Source organism: Pelodiscus sinensis, chromosome 1 (genome assembly GCF_052426305.1).
Source record: "Pelodiscus sinensis isolate ZL-2025 chromosome 1, ASM5242630v1, whole genome shotgun sequence".
In the NCBI taxonomy this organism is placed as follows: Eukaryota; Metazoa; Chordata; order Testudines; family Trionychidae; genus Pelodiscus; species Pelodiscus sinensis.
The window spans coordinates 346,710,947-346,723,839 of record NC_143052.1 but is presented as its reverse complement, the minus strand read 5'-3'; the positions used below and the strand labels follow the sequence as shown (position 1 = coordinate 346,723,839).

Genomic DNA, 12,893 nt, shown 5'->3' with positions numbered 1-12,893 from the left:
AATTAATATAGTTTCTTCAGTCTCCGGAACCTCTCTGCTGAGTCTTGTTTGTCTTCATTAGCTGAGACACTGAACACTAGGGTGGGTTGAACCACTTTCTGTGCCTGTGCTGGCCGCGGTGGGAACCACGCTTCCTGCATTAGTGATAGCACAAGAACTCTCTGTTACTGATGCAGGCTTTCTTGGGGTCTAGAGAAGGTGCCTTGATTCTTGACTGAGGGATCCTTTATTGATGGTTATTGAGTGGAAGGTCTGGGTAGCCCCAAGGAGTCCAGCTGAACTGAGGAATCTCTGAGAAACATGCAGAGAGAGTGGGAGTGGAAATTATTTTCTTCTAAATTTGGAACTGGAGTGGGCTCTTTTTTCATCTTGGTATTGACCATCTTCATAGTTCCCAGGCACATGCAGTTTTGGAGATAAAGAGCTTCATGCTATGGTGGAAAGGCAGGAATGAGAAAAGAAGAGAAGGACAATAGGAGGCAAAAAGGAATATGTGTAGGAAGTAAATACTGGAAAAATACATTAACGAGGGGATGTTTTGAAGTCACATAGGACTCTGAGCTATGCACTGCACTGGCAGATTTTTCTGCAGATGATGTAAAGAGTAAAGAGATCCCAGTCTATATATATGATGTTAGCAGACCCAATGCCTGAGAAAGAAATACTGAAAACAAACCATTGCAATTGGCTAATGGTATTCTTAAAAATTAGTTAAATGCTCTGTTTACCATAAAGTACATAACTAACTCTGCACATTTATCTCACCTCACAGTTTTCACAGCAAAGTCCAGACATACAGTCCGCACCAGGCTTTACTGTACAATTGGCCAGGCAACAACCATTCTGTTGGCACACCTTAAAATACAAAATAAAATAGCCTCACTATAACAATCCACTGCAGAGTTTTCCTGTCATACCATGGCTCTTATAGTTTATTGTTTTATTAAATGTTATTAATGCTATTTCTTAGTAAAAGATTGTGAGTTGTTCAGATTCTATTGGGATGGGTGTCACATTAATACCATCAACTGATGTAATATTTCTAATTATTTGAAAATACAGGTACATGCAAACAACCTTCAATAGTTTTATTTTATATAAACCTTAAAGGCAGATTCACCACAACACTAAAGAAGCATTCAGCTGCCAAAGTGTACTCCAGCTCCCCCAGCCTCTAACACTGTTGCTAGGGAGTTAGACTCAAGCCCTTTTAAGTGCTTCTATTTCAAAGGGCTTGTGCCTCCCCTAGGGCTGCTAGGCAATGCATTGCCTAACAGCCTTGGGAAACAAGAGAGCCCTTTAAATAGTAACAGCTGAGAGGGCTCTCAGCTTCCTGCCTCTCCAGTTGCTAGGGAGCCAGAGATGCCAGCCCTTTCAGCTGTTTCTATTTAAAGGGCTTGTACCTTACCCGCAGCTGCTAGGCAAGCCACAGGGAAGATGCAGAAGCATTTTGAAGGGCTTGCCCCGTCTCCTGCTCTGAGGCAAGGAACTAGGGGGTAGGGCCTGAAACTGCCTCGCGGGCCAGATCAAAGACCTAGGTGGGCCGGATCTGATCTATCTGGAGGAACTCCTGGAAGACTTCAGATGAGTTATTTGTATCCAAACTAAAGGATGTCTTCCCATGAGCATCTGGGGTTGCTGGTAGAGAAAGAGAAGGGTTGGGAACAGCAGCTGGATGAGTTCCTGGTATTCATGGCAGTTATATAAAGGCAGCCAAGAATTGTAATATAAATGTGTGAATAAATACGCGTGTCTTTAAGTAGATCACAAGACGACATTTGTAAAGTACCCAACTTGCTGAGGTGGGGAGCAGTATAGCTGTATGCAAAGTTCCCAGGGCAGCAGTCAGGAAGTCAGGATTCAACAGTCCAGCAGGTTTACAGATGCACAGTTAACCTCCTTTGGACAGAATCCAGTTTTGGGCACCACAAAATTTAACTTTGTCCACACTGGGCACTGCTTTCCTCTTTCTGATGATCATAATGGGACTTGGTTGTTCACCTTTATTGATCAACATCTTTGGGTGAGGAATTCCACTCACAATAATCTTCACAGGAAGTACCAGGGTAGTAGTCTAGTCTGCAGCAGTATTAAGGGGACAATACTTTTGATCCCTCCTGCTGGGATCCAGGTCTGCGGCCATAGTGGGGTAGAGAGGAAGGAGCAGAAGAGGAGAGGAACATCAGTTGCCTCCGTTAAATTGGTTATCCCATCAATCTATCTCCAGACTATCATTATATATACACTGATAATGGCATTAAACATAAATGAAGGAAATCCAGTTTTAAACACTGGGACCAAGCAACTGTGCCATACATTGGGGACATGTATGAAAAGGCAGTAAACCATCCCATCCCAGGGCCATGAACTGCCAATGAATAAATTTAGGCTGAAAATCAGAAGAAAGCTTCCAACCATTGGAGGAGTGAGATTCTGGAACAGCCTCCAAAGACGAGTAGTGGGGACTAACAAAATAACGAGTTTTAGGATGGATCTTGATAACATTTTTGAATAAGATTATATGACAGGATTGTCTGCTACAGGAGAAGACTGGACTCAATGACTTCCATGGTCCTGAGAAATCACATCTGAATCCAATGGGAGAGCCATGGGAGGACTCATTAAAAATGCTAACAGGGTTAAGAACCAATGTTTTAAGCCCACTCTGGTGTTATAAAAAGGTCCCACAGACGTAGAAGCCAGGCTTGTAGAGCTACCAGGCAGCCATAGCATCTCCAGGCTGCCATTCAGTAGCACCTGTAAACAGCTTGTACTCCACTTCCCATGGACTTGCTGGGGAAGTTCCACCTCAGAGGTTTGACAGGCAGCAATTTCATGACTTCTGATTGGTTCCCTGCCCTCTATAAACCCAAGGGGTATTCCAGGAAGTGTCCAGTCATCAGGGTAGCTCTCCTGTAGCTTCCATGGCTGCTCTTTGCTCCTGAATTCCTGGCTTTGCTCTCAGCTTGATTTGAACTTTGCCTCCTGAAACCTGACTCAGACTCTGATCCTTGGTGTCTGGAACTTGACTGCAAACTCCTCTGCTACTCTGATCCCCAGGATTGACCCTGCTATGACTCTTGACCTTGACTGCACTTGTTAGGATCCTGACACGCTATTAGTACAGGCCATTACCCCTTATGATGTGGCCACTATTGATACTGCTGTGACATCCATGCACCCCAAAGCTCTGGCAGAGGATGTGCTTTCTGTGTGGTATGGGACAAAAAAGACGCTATTTCTGAATTCAACAAAGATGACTCGGTATGGCTACACTGCACGGCTATTTCGGGATACTGGAGGTATCCCAAAATAGCTACCCCACATCTAGACAAGCTTCCTGTTATTTAGAAATATTTTATAAAATTACGGGCACGCTATTTCACCATCTTGGTAAACCTCATTGCATGTGGGATAAGGGAGGACTCAAAATAGCACATTATTTCAAAATTTGGCGCTGCATAGACACACCAAATTTCAAAATAAGCTATTTTGAAATAGATTTTAAATAAGATATGCAATTAGCATAGAGGAAACTGAATACCTTATTTTGAGTTTACAGTGCTTTATAGACGTCCCCTCAGAGTCCCGCTATAGCAGCGGAGGAGAACCCATGTGGACAGGATATAGGTAAGCTGAACAAAGAGATTGCGGAAGTGAGGCTATTAACACACTGGCCTTTTAGATACTGGAAGCAACATGAGTACCACATGTTGTTGTTGAGCTGGTGTAGGAACTACACCTGCATTGCTGAAGACATCAATACCAACTGGTTAAGCAACTCTCTGGCAGCAGTGTATACCTCCAGCACCATTGGTACTGGAACTGGTTCTTGAGTCTGTTATCTTTGTATAGGAATTTCAGGGGTCAGCCTTGATGGCACCAGCATAGGTTCCAAAGGAAAAAAACACCCCACTTTGTATCAGATGAATGTTCTGTGGAATGCCACCCCACAGAGTCCTTATTTATAGCTGAATGAGTCCTCTTCAGTACAGAGAACGGTGCCAAAGCCACCTCAGGAGGCACATCTACATTGATGGTTCTCCACTTGGACTATGTTCTCAGTCTTATGGTGCCAATGAAGGGTGAAATTCTACCTTCGCAAGGAAACACTTAGGCCTTGCTGGTCCAACTTTTTTAGAGGGCGGTTTATGTCCTCCTCAAATGTGACACTTGTCACTTATGTAGGATTCCCTCAAACATTTTAGACAGTTGGGGTACAGGTTACCAACCAGCATCGGTCTGACATGTGACAGGCAGGCTTTAACCGCAGAGGGCAAGGCATGGCTCTGGTCTCAGTCCTGATCATAAAATTTGGTCCAGAAAGGACTTAACTGAAGTTTATCACGAAGGCAGTCTACATACTATATCTAATTAACTAATAAACAGCAAACAGAGTATATGCAATGAGTTTTGGAAAAACTTGGATAGCACCACTGGAAACACAACAGTCATCACTGGCAGTAAGAAGGAACCGAGGAGGGCTGTGGTTAGTTCTGTCCTCATATATCCAGCCCAATGGCAGAGGATGCTGAAACCATCCCAATGGGTATCACCAAGGGTACGTCTACATGGCACGCTTATTTAGAAATAAGCTATTCCAGAATAGTTATTCCAAAATAGCTTATTTCGAAATAGCACGTCTACAATTCAGGGAAGCCTCAAAATTAGTCCAAGGCAGGATTCCTAAATGTAAATGTGCTAATTTGATTTAGAACCCCAGGAGGCACTGGGGAGGAATAACTTTAGAATGGCCCTGGAGGGGGCTATTTTGAAATAGCAGCAGTGGAGTGTCTACATATGCCTTATTTCAAGATAGCTATTTCAGAATAGACGTTATTCCTCGTAGAGTGAGGTTTACAGATTTCAGAATAAGCTGTCCGTTATTTTGAAATTATTTTGAAATAATGGAATGTCTGCGTAGAAGCTTGCATTGTTATTTTGAAATTACTCTAGTTATCTCAAAATAACGGTGCGGTAAAATGTTCTCCCAACTGTGCACAAGGCAAAGAAGAACACAAAGAAGTACTTGTTCACACAATGCATAGTCAATCTGTGGAATTTGTAGGGGATTTTGTGAAGGTCAAAAGTATAACTGGATTAAAAAAAGAATTAGACAAGATGGCAGAATATCCTTAGATCTCTGCCAAAAGTTGGGGCTGGATGACAGGGAATGGACCATTAATAATTCCTGTTCTGCTCATTCACTGGGCTACAAAGACCGTTAGTCTGACTCAGTATCTTAAATCTTACGTTTTTATGTTCTAATACTTGCTTTGAGAGCAAAACTAAACTCAGTCTTAACAATGGAACCATGAACAGCACTTCTATGATAAAACCAAAATGACCTCCCTACAACATTTCTTATAGAGAAGTTTTGAAGTCGGATAAAACACAAGAAACTTACAATGCTTCTGTAAAACCTGCATTAAAGCAATATCTTCAGTTACTAACCTCATCCAGGCCACAGTCACATTCCTCCTCCTCGTCTATCACACCATTACCACATGTCTGTACTCCAAATGCTTTCTTTTCTGGTATGTTAAGTAGACACGTTTTTTCTGGTTTTCTTATCATGTCATAATATTTTGCTCTAGAGCAGTTACTGAACTCTGTGCACAGTATCCTCCTGTATAAAGAGAATAAATATAATATTAAAGAGCACTTGAATCTGTCAGACAGATGAATATCAAAATCCAGTGGCTGGAAGTTAGACTCATACATTTTAAGGTCAGAAAGGGCCATCAGCGCCATATAGTCTGACCTCTTGCACACTGCAGGAAATAGAACCTTACCCACCATTCCCTGTAATAGACCCATAGCCTCTGATTGAATTACTGAAGAAAGTCCAGTATGTCAGCCTTAACCACTGGGTAATCCCATGCAGCCAAAGAGTCAAGACATCAGTGAGCTGCTTAGCCCAGTCAAGTCAGGTGGAGAGCCAGCACAAGGGCTCAGTGTTCTGGAGACCTTTGGGAGGCTTCTGCAACCTGTACACAAGTGGTCAAGAAAGTTTCAGAGCTGTCATTAAGTCTCCTTGCAGTGAGAATTAAAGTTGCCTTTGAGGACCTGACCATTTCCTAGCTTGACAAGCCTCACAGGTATGCTGGGTTGAGGCTGACTGTGCCCAGAGATCATTACCTCCATCCTGACTGGGATGGGGACCCGCCCTCAGTGTCCTTTAGGGCTAGAGCTGCAGACCAGTCCTGAACTGAAAGGGAGGTGATTAGAGACGATAGTCACAGCAGGTGAAAGGAAACTTTCTTTTATAAATTAACTTTATTTTCTGAGACCCAAGATGGGACAATCCCTCCTCCCCTTTTTTGGAATCAGGAACACTGTGAATAATCTCCCCTCCTTTTGTCGCATGAGATACTTCCTGTATTGTTCCTAATTCAAGGAGAGAGAGAGAGAGAGAGAGAGAGAGAGGGAGAATGAATATCTCTAATAGCTCTGCTCTCAACACGTCCTCGTGTAATGGCTATCAGATTAATTTTAATATTGATAAATGCAAAACAAATTGCATATTGAAAAACAAAATCCCAACTATATGTAAAAAACAATGGGGACTGAATTAACTGTTATCACTCAAGAGAGAGATCTTGGAGTCATTGTGGATAATTCTCTGAAAACAACCACTCAATGTGCAGCAGCAGTTAAAAAAGCAAACCAAAAGATATTGTGGCATTGGAAAAAGTTCAGAAAAGGGCAAAAAATGTCTGGAGTATAGAACAACTGCCAATGAGAAGAGATCAGTAAAACTGGGACTTTTCAGCTTGAAAGAGATGACTAAGGGGGGGGGGCTATAATAGAAGTCTGTACTGTCATGACTGGTGTGGAGAAAGTAAATAAAGAAGAGTTATTTACTCCTTCTCATAACATAAGAACTAGGAGTCACCAAATATAATTAATAGGTAGCAGGTTTAAAACAAACAAAAGGAAGTATTTCTTCACAGAACACACAGTCAACTCATGGAACTCCTTGCCAGAGGATATTATGAAGACCAGAACTTTAACAGGGTTCAAACAAGAACTAGATACATTCATGGAGATAGGTCCATCAATGGCTATTATTCAGGATGGGCAGGAATGGTGTCAGAAAAAGCTGAAGTTGTACGTTCCTTCTATCGTAAAGGAAACTGATGAAGACAGTATTGTGATGAAGACAGTACAGAGAATATTTTGGTTGTTTGATTGCATTTTGTCCACAATTTCACCTGTCTTTAGACTAAATAGACCATCTCTCTTTAATAGAGGATCTTCTATTCTCATTCTTGTCTCAGGACATTACTCATCCTCAATTCCACCAATCTCAACCAGGCGTGAAGCCTTAAAGAAATATCTGAGGCTATATCCCGGTCCAAAGCATCTGATGAGTCAAACACTGCCCTTAACTCATGCTTGGACACTTTGCCCTTCTCCCAAAAGAGCAGTCACTAATCTCTTATGTTCCTCAGGGAGATAATTTACAAAAAAGGATATCTTCTCCAATAAGCATTAGTTATTGAAAGAATTGGGGGTTTGGTTAGTCTGAAAAAGAGAAGACTGAGTAGGGACACAATGACAACTTTCAAATACCTAAAAGGTTGTCACAAGGAAAAGAGAGAAAAATTTTTGTCCTTAACTTGTGATGATAGGACAAGAAGGAATGGGTCCTTGTGGCTAATGAGAGGAATATGTAGCGTGGATAGTTCTGTGGACTGTAAACAAATTGCCCTTGCTGCTGAGGCAGCGCTCCTCTGAGGTGTTGCCCCTAGTAACAGGAGAGGGGTGCCGGCAGTCAGCAGTTGGTCTGTAGGGGGAAGAGCTCCTATGGCTCGTGAAAGGGCAAGCACTGATGTGTTAGACAGCGTGGAGTGTGAGGCAGGCACGGGAAGACCTGTTGCCTCAGTAAGAGCAGACTTCTTTACATTTATTGCCCTTTTTATACTCACCGGAAGTCCCTGGGCGGTCATACGAGCTCAAGTGGCTATTGCCTGAGCAGTGTGACTTTCTCCCTTCAGCCTGCGGCTTTCTGGGCTGCTGATGAACAGAGCTCACCTCTGCCTTTAATGGCTATGGAGACGTTTGCCTCTTCAGTGTGTTGCTCAGACCCGAGCCTAGGTCAGAAGTATGGTGTTTGTCCTTATCAGTGAAGGACGTTTTAAGTCACAGCTCTCTGTCTTTGCATGTTTTCAGGTTAGCACAGTGGGAGACAGGCATTCAGGGGTAGCCCGTCCATATAGGCGAACTAGGCGGTCACCTAGGGCGCCAAGTTAAATGGGGCACCAAATGGTGGTGCAATATCATTGAGCGGTTTGGAGGTGGGGGTGCTGATTGCATGGGTGCCAGTTGCTAGCAGCTAGTCTAGGGCCACCTCTGCAGGCATTAAGTTCTTGCAGAGTCTGCAGCTTTAAAGCTGGGTGGCTGGAGACTGCAGTTCAAGACTGCGGGTGGGTTTTTTTTTAAACTAACTCTAAACAAGTGAAATAACTAATTATTAACAAGAACTGTGGAGAAAAGATCATTCTAAACAACTATTTGAAGAAAATAATGTATGAGGAGAAGTCTTTGCGAGATCAGGAGAGTTTTGTCTGAAGCCGGGGGTGATAGAAAGGAACTGAAGGGAGGGGGCCGTGCATGCGTGATAGTACTGAGGGAGGCTCTCTCGCGCGCCGCGCATGCGCGGCCCCTGATACACTGTTGAGAAAAATCCATCGAGAAGTGCTGGGGCACTCAACACCTCATGTAGCGCACTCCTAGGGATGCCTCTCGACGAAGAATTAATGCTCAATAAACAAACTTACATTAAACAATATTTACCAGTAACAACAGATGAAAAAGAAGTGACACAAGGAGCTCCAACTTGTATTACAGGCAGGCCTTGAGAAAAATATTACCTGATTCAGAGAAGACTCCTGAATTTAACTTATTTGTCAAATTGAAACCAACTAGCCACATGGAAAGGAAAAGGAGAGGAGTCAGTAATTGAAGATAAGAACATTTTCAACTGCTATTCTGTCCCATTACATAATATGCAAAATAGAGGAAGGACTATCCTGCCCCATGTACATCAGAAGCAATGAGTTTGTAGAAAAAAAGGAATCATTCTCCAAGATGAGCTTATCAAAAGTCACAAATGTATTTACAATTTTAAAAACAAGCATTACTCACGAAGCATGTGACCACATGACACATTTTCCTCCTCTGATGCATTTGCACACACAGCCTCTAGCTACATTTCTCTTAGAATTATCATGAGTGAAGCCAAGAGAATGGCCCATCTCATGTGCAACACTGATTGCATCATAGAGCACTGATTTAGATCTTGCCTGTACGCAGTTAGACAAAACACAAAGACAAGAAGGAGTTATTAATTATATATGAACATTACAAAGACAAACTTTAAGGCTGTATCCAGACTCAAGGGTTTTTTCGAAAAAAGTAGCCTTTTTTCGAAAAAACTTCACTTGCGTCTAGACTACAGCCGCGTTCTTTCGAAATTAAATCGAAAGAACGCGGCTTTTCTTTCTCACCCATTACCAAGATAGTTTCCCCAATTATCCCCCATTACCAAGACTATCTCACCCATTACCAAGATAGTTTCCCCAATTATCACCTCTAATACCATTAACTCACAAACATCCCACTCTCCCTACCTCTAATATCATCAATTCACAGACACTTACCTTCCTTCCTCCCCCCCCCCCCTGCATCCCCCTCCTGTTCTGCAATGTGATTTGTCCTTTTCATATTTGTTCATTTTTTTAATTGTATCCTTTGGTATATATGGTTGTGACTACTTTCTTCCACTATTTGATCTGAGGAAGTGGGTCTGGCCCACGAAAGCTCATCATCTAATAAACCATCTTGTTAGTCTTTAAAGTGCTACATTGTCCTGCATTTTGCTTCGGCTTTTCTTTCGACGGCGGTAAACCTAATTTCACGAGGAAGAACGCCTTTTTCGAAAGTGCTCTTTCGAAAAAAGGCCTTCTTGAATGCAAACAGGGCGTTTTCGAAAGAGAGCATCCAGACTGCCTGGGTGCTTTCTTTTGAAAAAGCGGCTTGCTTTTTTGAAAGTACTGGTTGCAGTCTAGACGCTCTTTTTCGAAAGAGGCTTTTTCGAAAGATACTTTTGAAAAAGCCTCTTTCGAAAGAGGCTTGCAGTCTAGACGTAGCCTAAGAGTTGTGTGAGTTCATGAATACACTGGAGAATATCATTTGCAAACACAGTTCAGCTATGTCTACACTACCAGGTTTTTGTGCAAAAACCCACGGAGCGTCCACACCTCAAGCATGTTTTAGCACAAGAAAATTTATAGTAAAATGGCAGAACAGAGGGTTTTTTGAAGTGTAGGTATATCTCTTTCTATGAGGAATAACTCCTTTTTGCTCAAGAGTTCTTGCACAAAAAGGTGTGTGTGGATGCTCCGCAGGGGTTTCTTGTGCAAAAAGAGCCTATCAGAAAAAGCACAGGTGCTCTGATGGCCATTCTGTGAATAGCAATCAGAACTTTCTTGTGCAAGAGTATCCAAGCAGTGTGGACGCTCTCTTGTGCAAAAGCACATTGCTTTTGCAATGTGCTTTTGAGGTGTGAACATGCTTTTGCATGAGAAGTTTTTGCAGAAGATCTCTTGTCTACAAAAACGCTGCAGTGTAGACAAAGCCTTCTAGAATACTGCAGAACTCCTAAAAATAACTTTCAAGGTGAAGGAAGATTTTCTTCACACTACTGTCTTTGATCCTTTTAACAGGGGGAAAAAAGGAACCACTTACAGGTGATATGCCTAGCTCTGGCAAGAGTCCCGAAACCATAGAATTTTAATCAATAATTCCTCAATATCAAGCCCATAAGTGGAAATTACTGTAACTGGATGTTCTTCAAGATGTACAGTCCCTATCTGTGCTCCACATCTGGATACGAATGTGCACCATGTGCTCCAGCCCAGAAATTCTTCAAAACAGTGTCCAGTGAGCAGCATATGTTTTGTTAGTCTATAAAGTGCTACCAGACCAGTTGTTTTTTAAATTTATCCTGTACAGACTAACTCGGCTACCCTCTGGAGATATGGGAAATAGATTTCCTTGTGCTCCTGACTGATGGGATGAGGGGCAGAATGGGACTATATCTCTCCAATTCCTCTTTTTACTGTAAACCCAACAGGCCCCAAAGCAGAGGGGATGGTGGGATACAGAGAGTGACAATATATGTCGAGGAACCTCAAGTTACAGCAAGTAATCCTCATTGCTTCTTCTTCGAGTGATGATTCCTATGTGTATTTTACACATGGGTGACCTTCCATTCCTACTTTATCTGCTGTCAGTCTTCTATTACAGTGTAGTGTGCCATGAATGTGTGGACAGAACTCCAAGTCACTGCCCTGCAAATGTCCTGCAGCAGGGAATCAGATAGGGATGCTGTGGAGGCTGCTTATGCTCATGTGGAGTGAGTTGTCATGCCTTGGGGGAGGGGGAATTCTTGCTATGTTGTAGCACTTGAAGATGCATCCAGGATCCCACTTAGAAATCTCTGGGAAAATATGGCTTGCCCATGCAGTCTTTCTGCTATGGCAATAGAAGGGCTGAGATTTTTCTAATGGGCACCTGACACTGTGGGAGTGAAGTCGCTTGTTTTCAGAAGCAGCATGGGGTTTCTGGAAGATACAGGTAAGTGTATTGTGGAATTCAGAAACAATCTTGGGAAGAAATCTGGGAATATAACTGAAGAGAAACCTTATCTCTGTGACACACTATACAGAGAGTGTCTGCCGAGATGGATCCTAACTCATTTACTCTTCTGTTGCCATAAGTTTGAAGGCCAGACTTGGGAATGTTGACAGGACAAGGATAAGGCTCCATTGTGATGTAGCTTTAATAACTAGTGTGAAGGACCCGATTTAGCAGTTCAGAAATTATACAGTAGTTGGTGAGAAAGACTGGAGGGAAGAAGGCACTAATAACTGCTAGGTATACCCATAGCAAAATAAGAGCTAGACCTAAAGACTTCACGGATTTCAGAAGGTCAATTGGAATGCCAACAGTACCCAGCAAACATAGTGGAGACATCCATAGGTCAAAAAGGGCCTCCATCTGGTTAGGTAAAAGGTTCTGTAGAATCCTTTCCACTTTGCTGAAGGAGGGTGGAACATGAGCATTCCATTTAATTCAGATGCCCATCCAATCACCCGACCATGAGGTGGAGAGATCTTGGGTTGGAGTGCTTGATCCTCCGCTCCCCTTGGATTAGGAGATCTGGAAATGGTTAGGTGGGCAGAGGAACAAAGTTAGAAGTTCTGTGAACAGAATAGTCTGGGATAGTAAGGTGCTATGAGAATGTTGCAAAGGATATTCACTATGATTTGTGAGAGTAGGGAGGAAAAATGTATCTGACGCAATCCATCCAGGAAAGCAGGAGAGCATCACTCATTTCCTTTCATCTGGGACACAAATTGGTCCCATAAAAGAGTACCCCATTGTGTAAATATCTTGATTAGGATTGATTAGGATTGTAGTTCTCTCATTTGTGGTCTGCAGAGGAGCCTCTGCTTAGTTTGTCTGCCAAGGAGTTGTGAATACCTGGAAGGTATGTGGCATATATCTTGATGTGGTGTCTGATACACCAATTCCAAAGTCTGAAATCTTCCGGGCAAAGGGGATGAGAACTTGTTCCTCCCTGTTTGCTTATATGCATCAGGGTAGTGATAGTGTTCAGCATTATCTGTACTTGGAGCGAGTGTATGAGGGGAAAGAAAGCCTTGAATGCAAGTTGGATCACCCTTAGTCCCAATGAGATTATACATAGCCTGGCCTCTCGCAGTGTTCAGGCACCCCATCTGGTGTGGCAGTCCAGGTGAGTGCCCCACCTCATAAGGAAGGTGTCTGTCACTATTTCCTGTTTGCGGAATGGCTGACAG

General features: G+C 42.8%; 1 protein-coding gene across 2 annotated transcripts in view; it reads right to left on the bottom strand.

Annotated features, from left to right (window-relative positions):
* LOC106732314 (disintegrin and metalloproteinase domain-containing protein 20-like) overlaps nt 1–12,893 on the bottom strand; it is a 104,419-nt gene that overhangs the window by 29,128 nt on the left and 62,398 nt on the right. For both annotated transcript variants that reach the window (XM_025186913.3, XM_025186920.3), the window contains 3 exons: nt 9,154–9,311; nt 5,455–5,629; nt 766–855 (listed from right to left, as the gene is read on the bottom strand). In XM_025186913.3, coding sequence (XP_025042698.3) covers nt 766–855; nt 5,455–5,629; nt 9,154–9,311 — 423 coding nt within the window. The remainder of the gene's footprint in view (nt 1–765; nt 856–5,454; nt 5,630–9,153; nt 9,312–12,893) is intronic.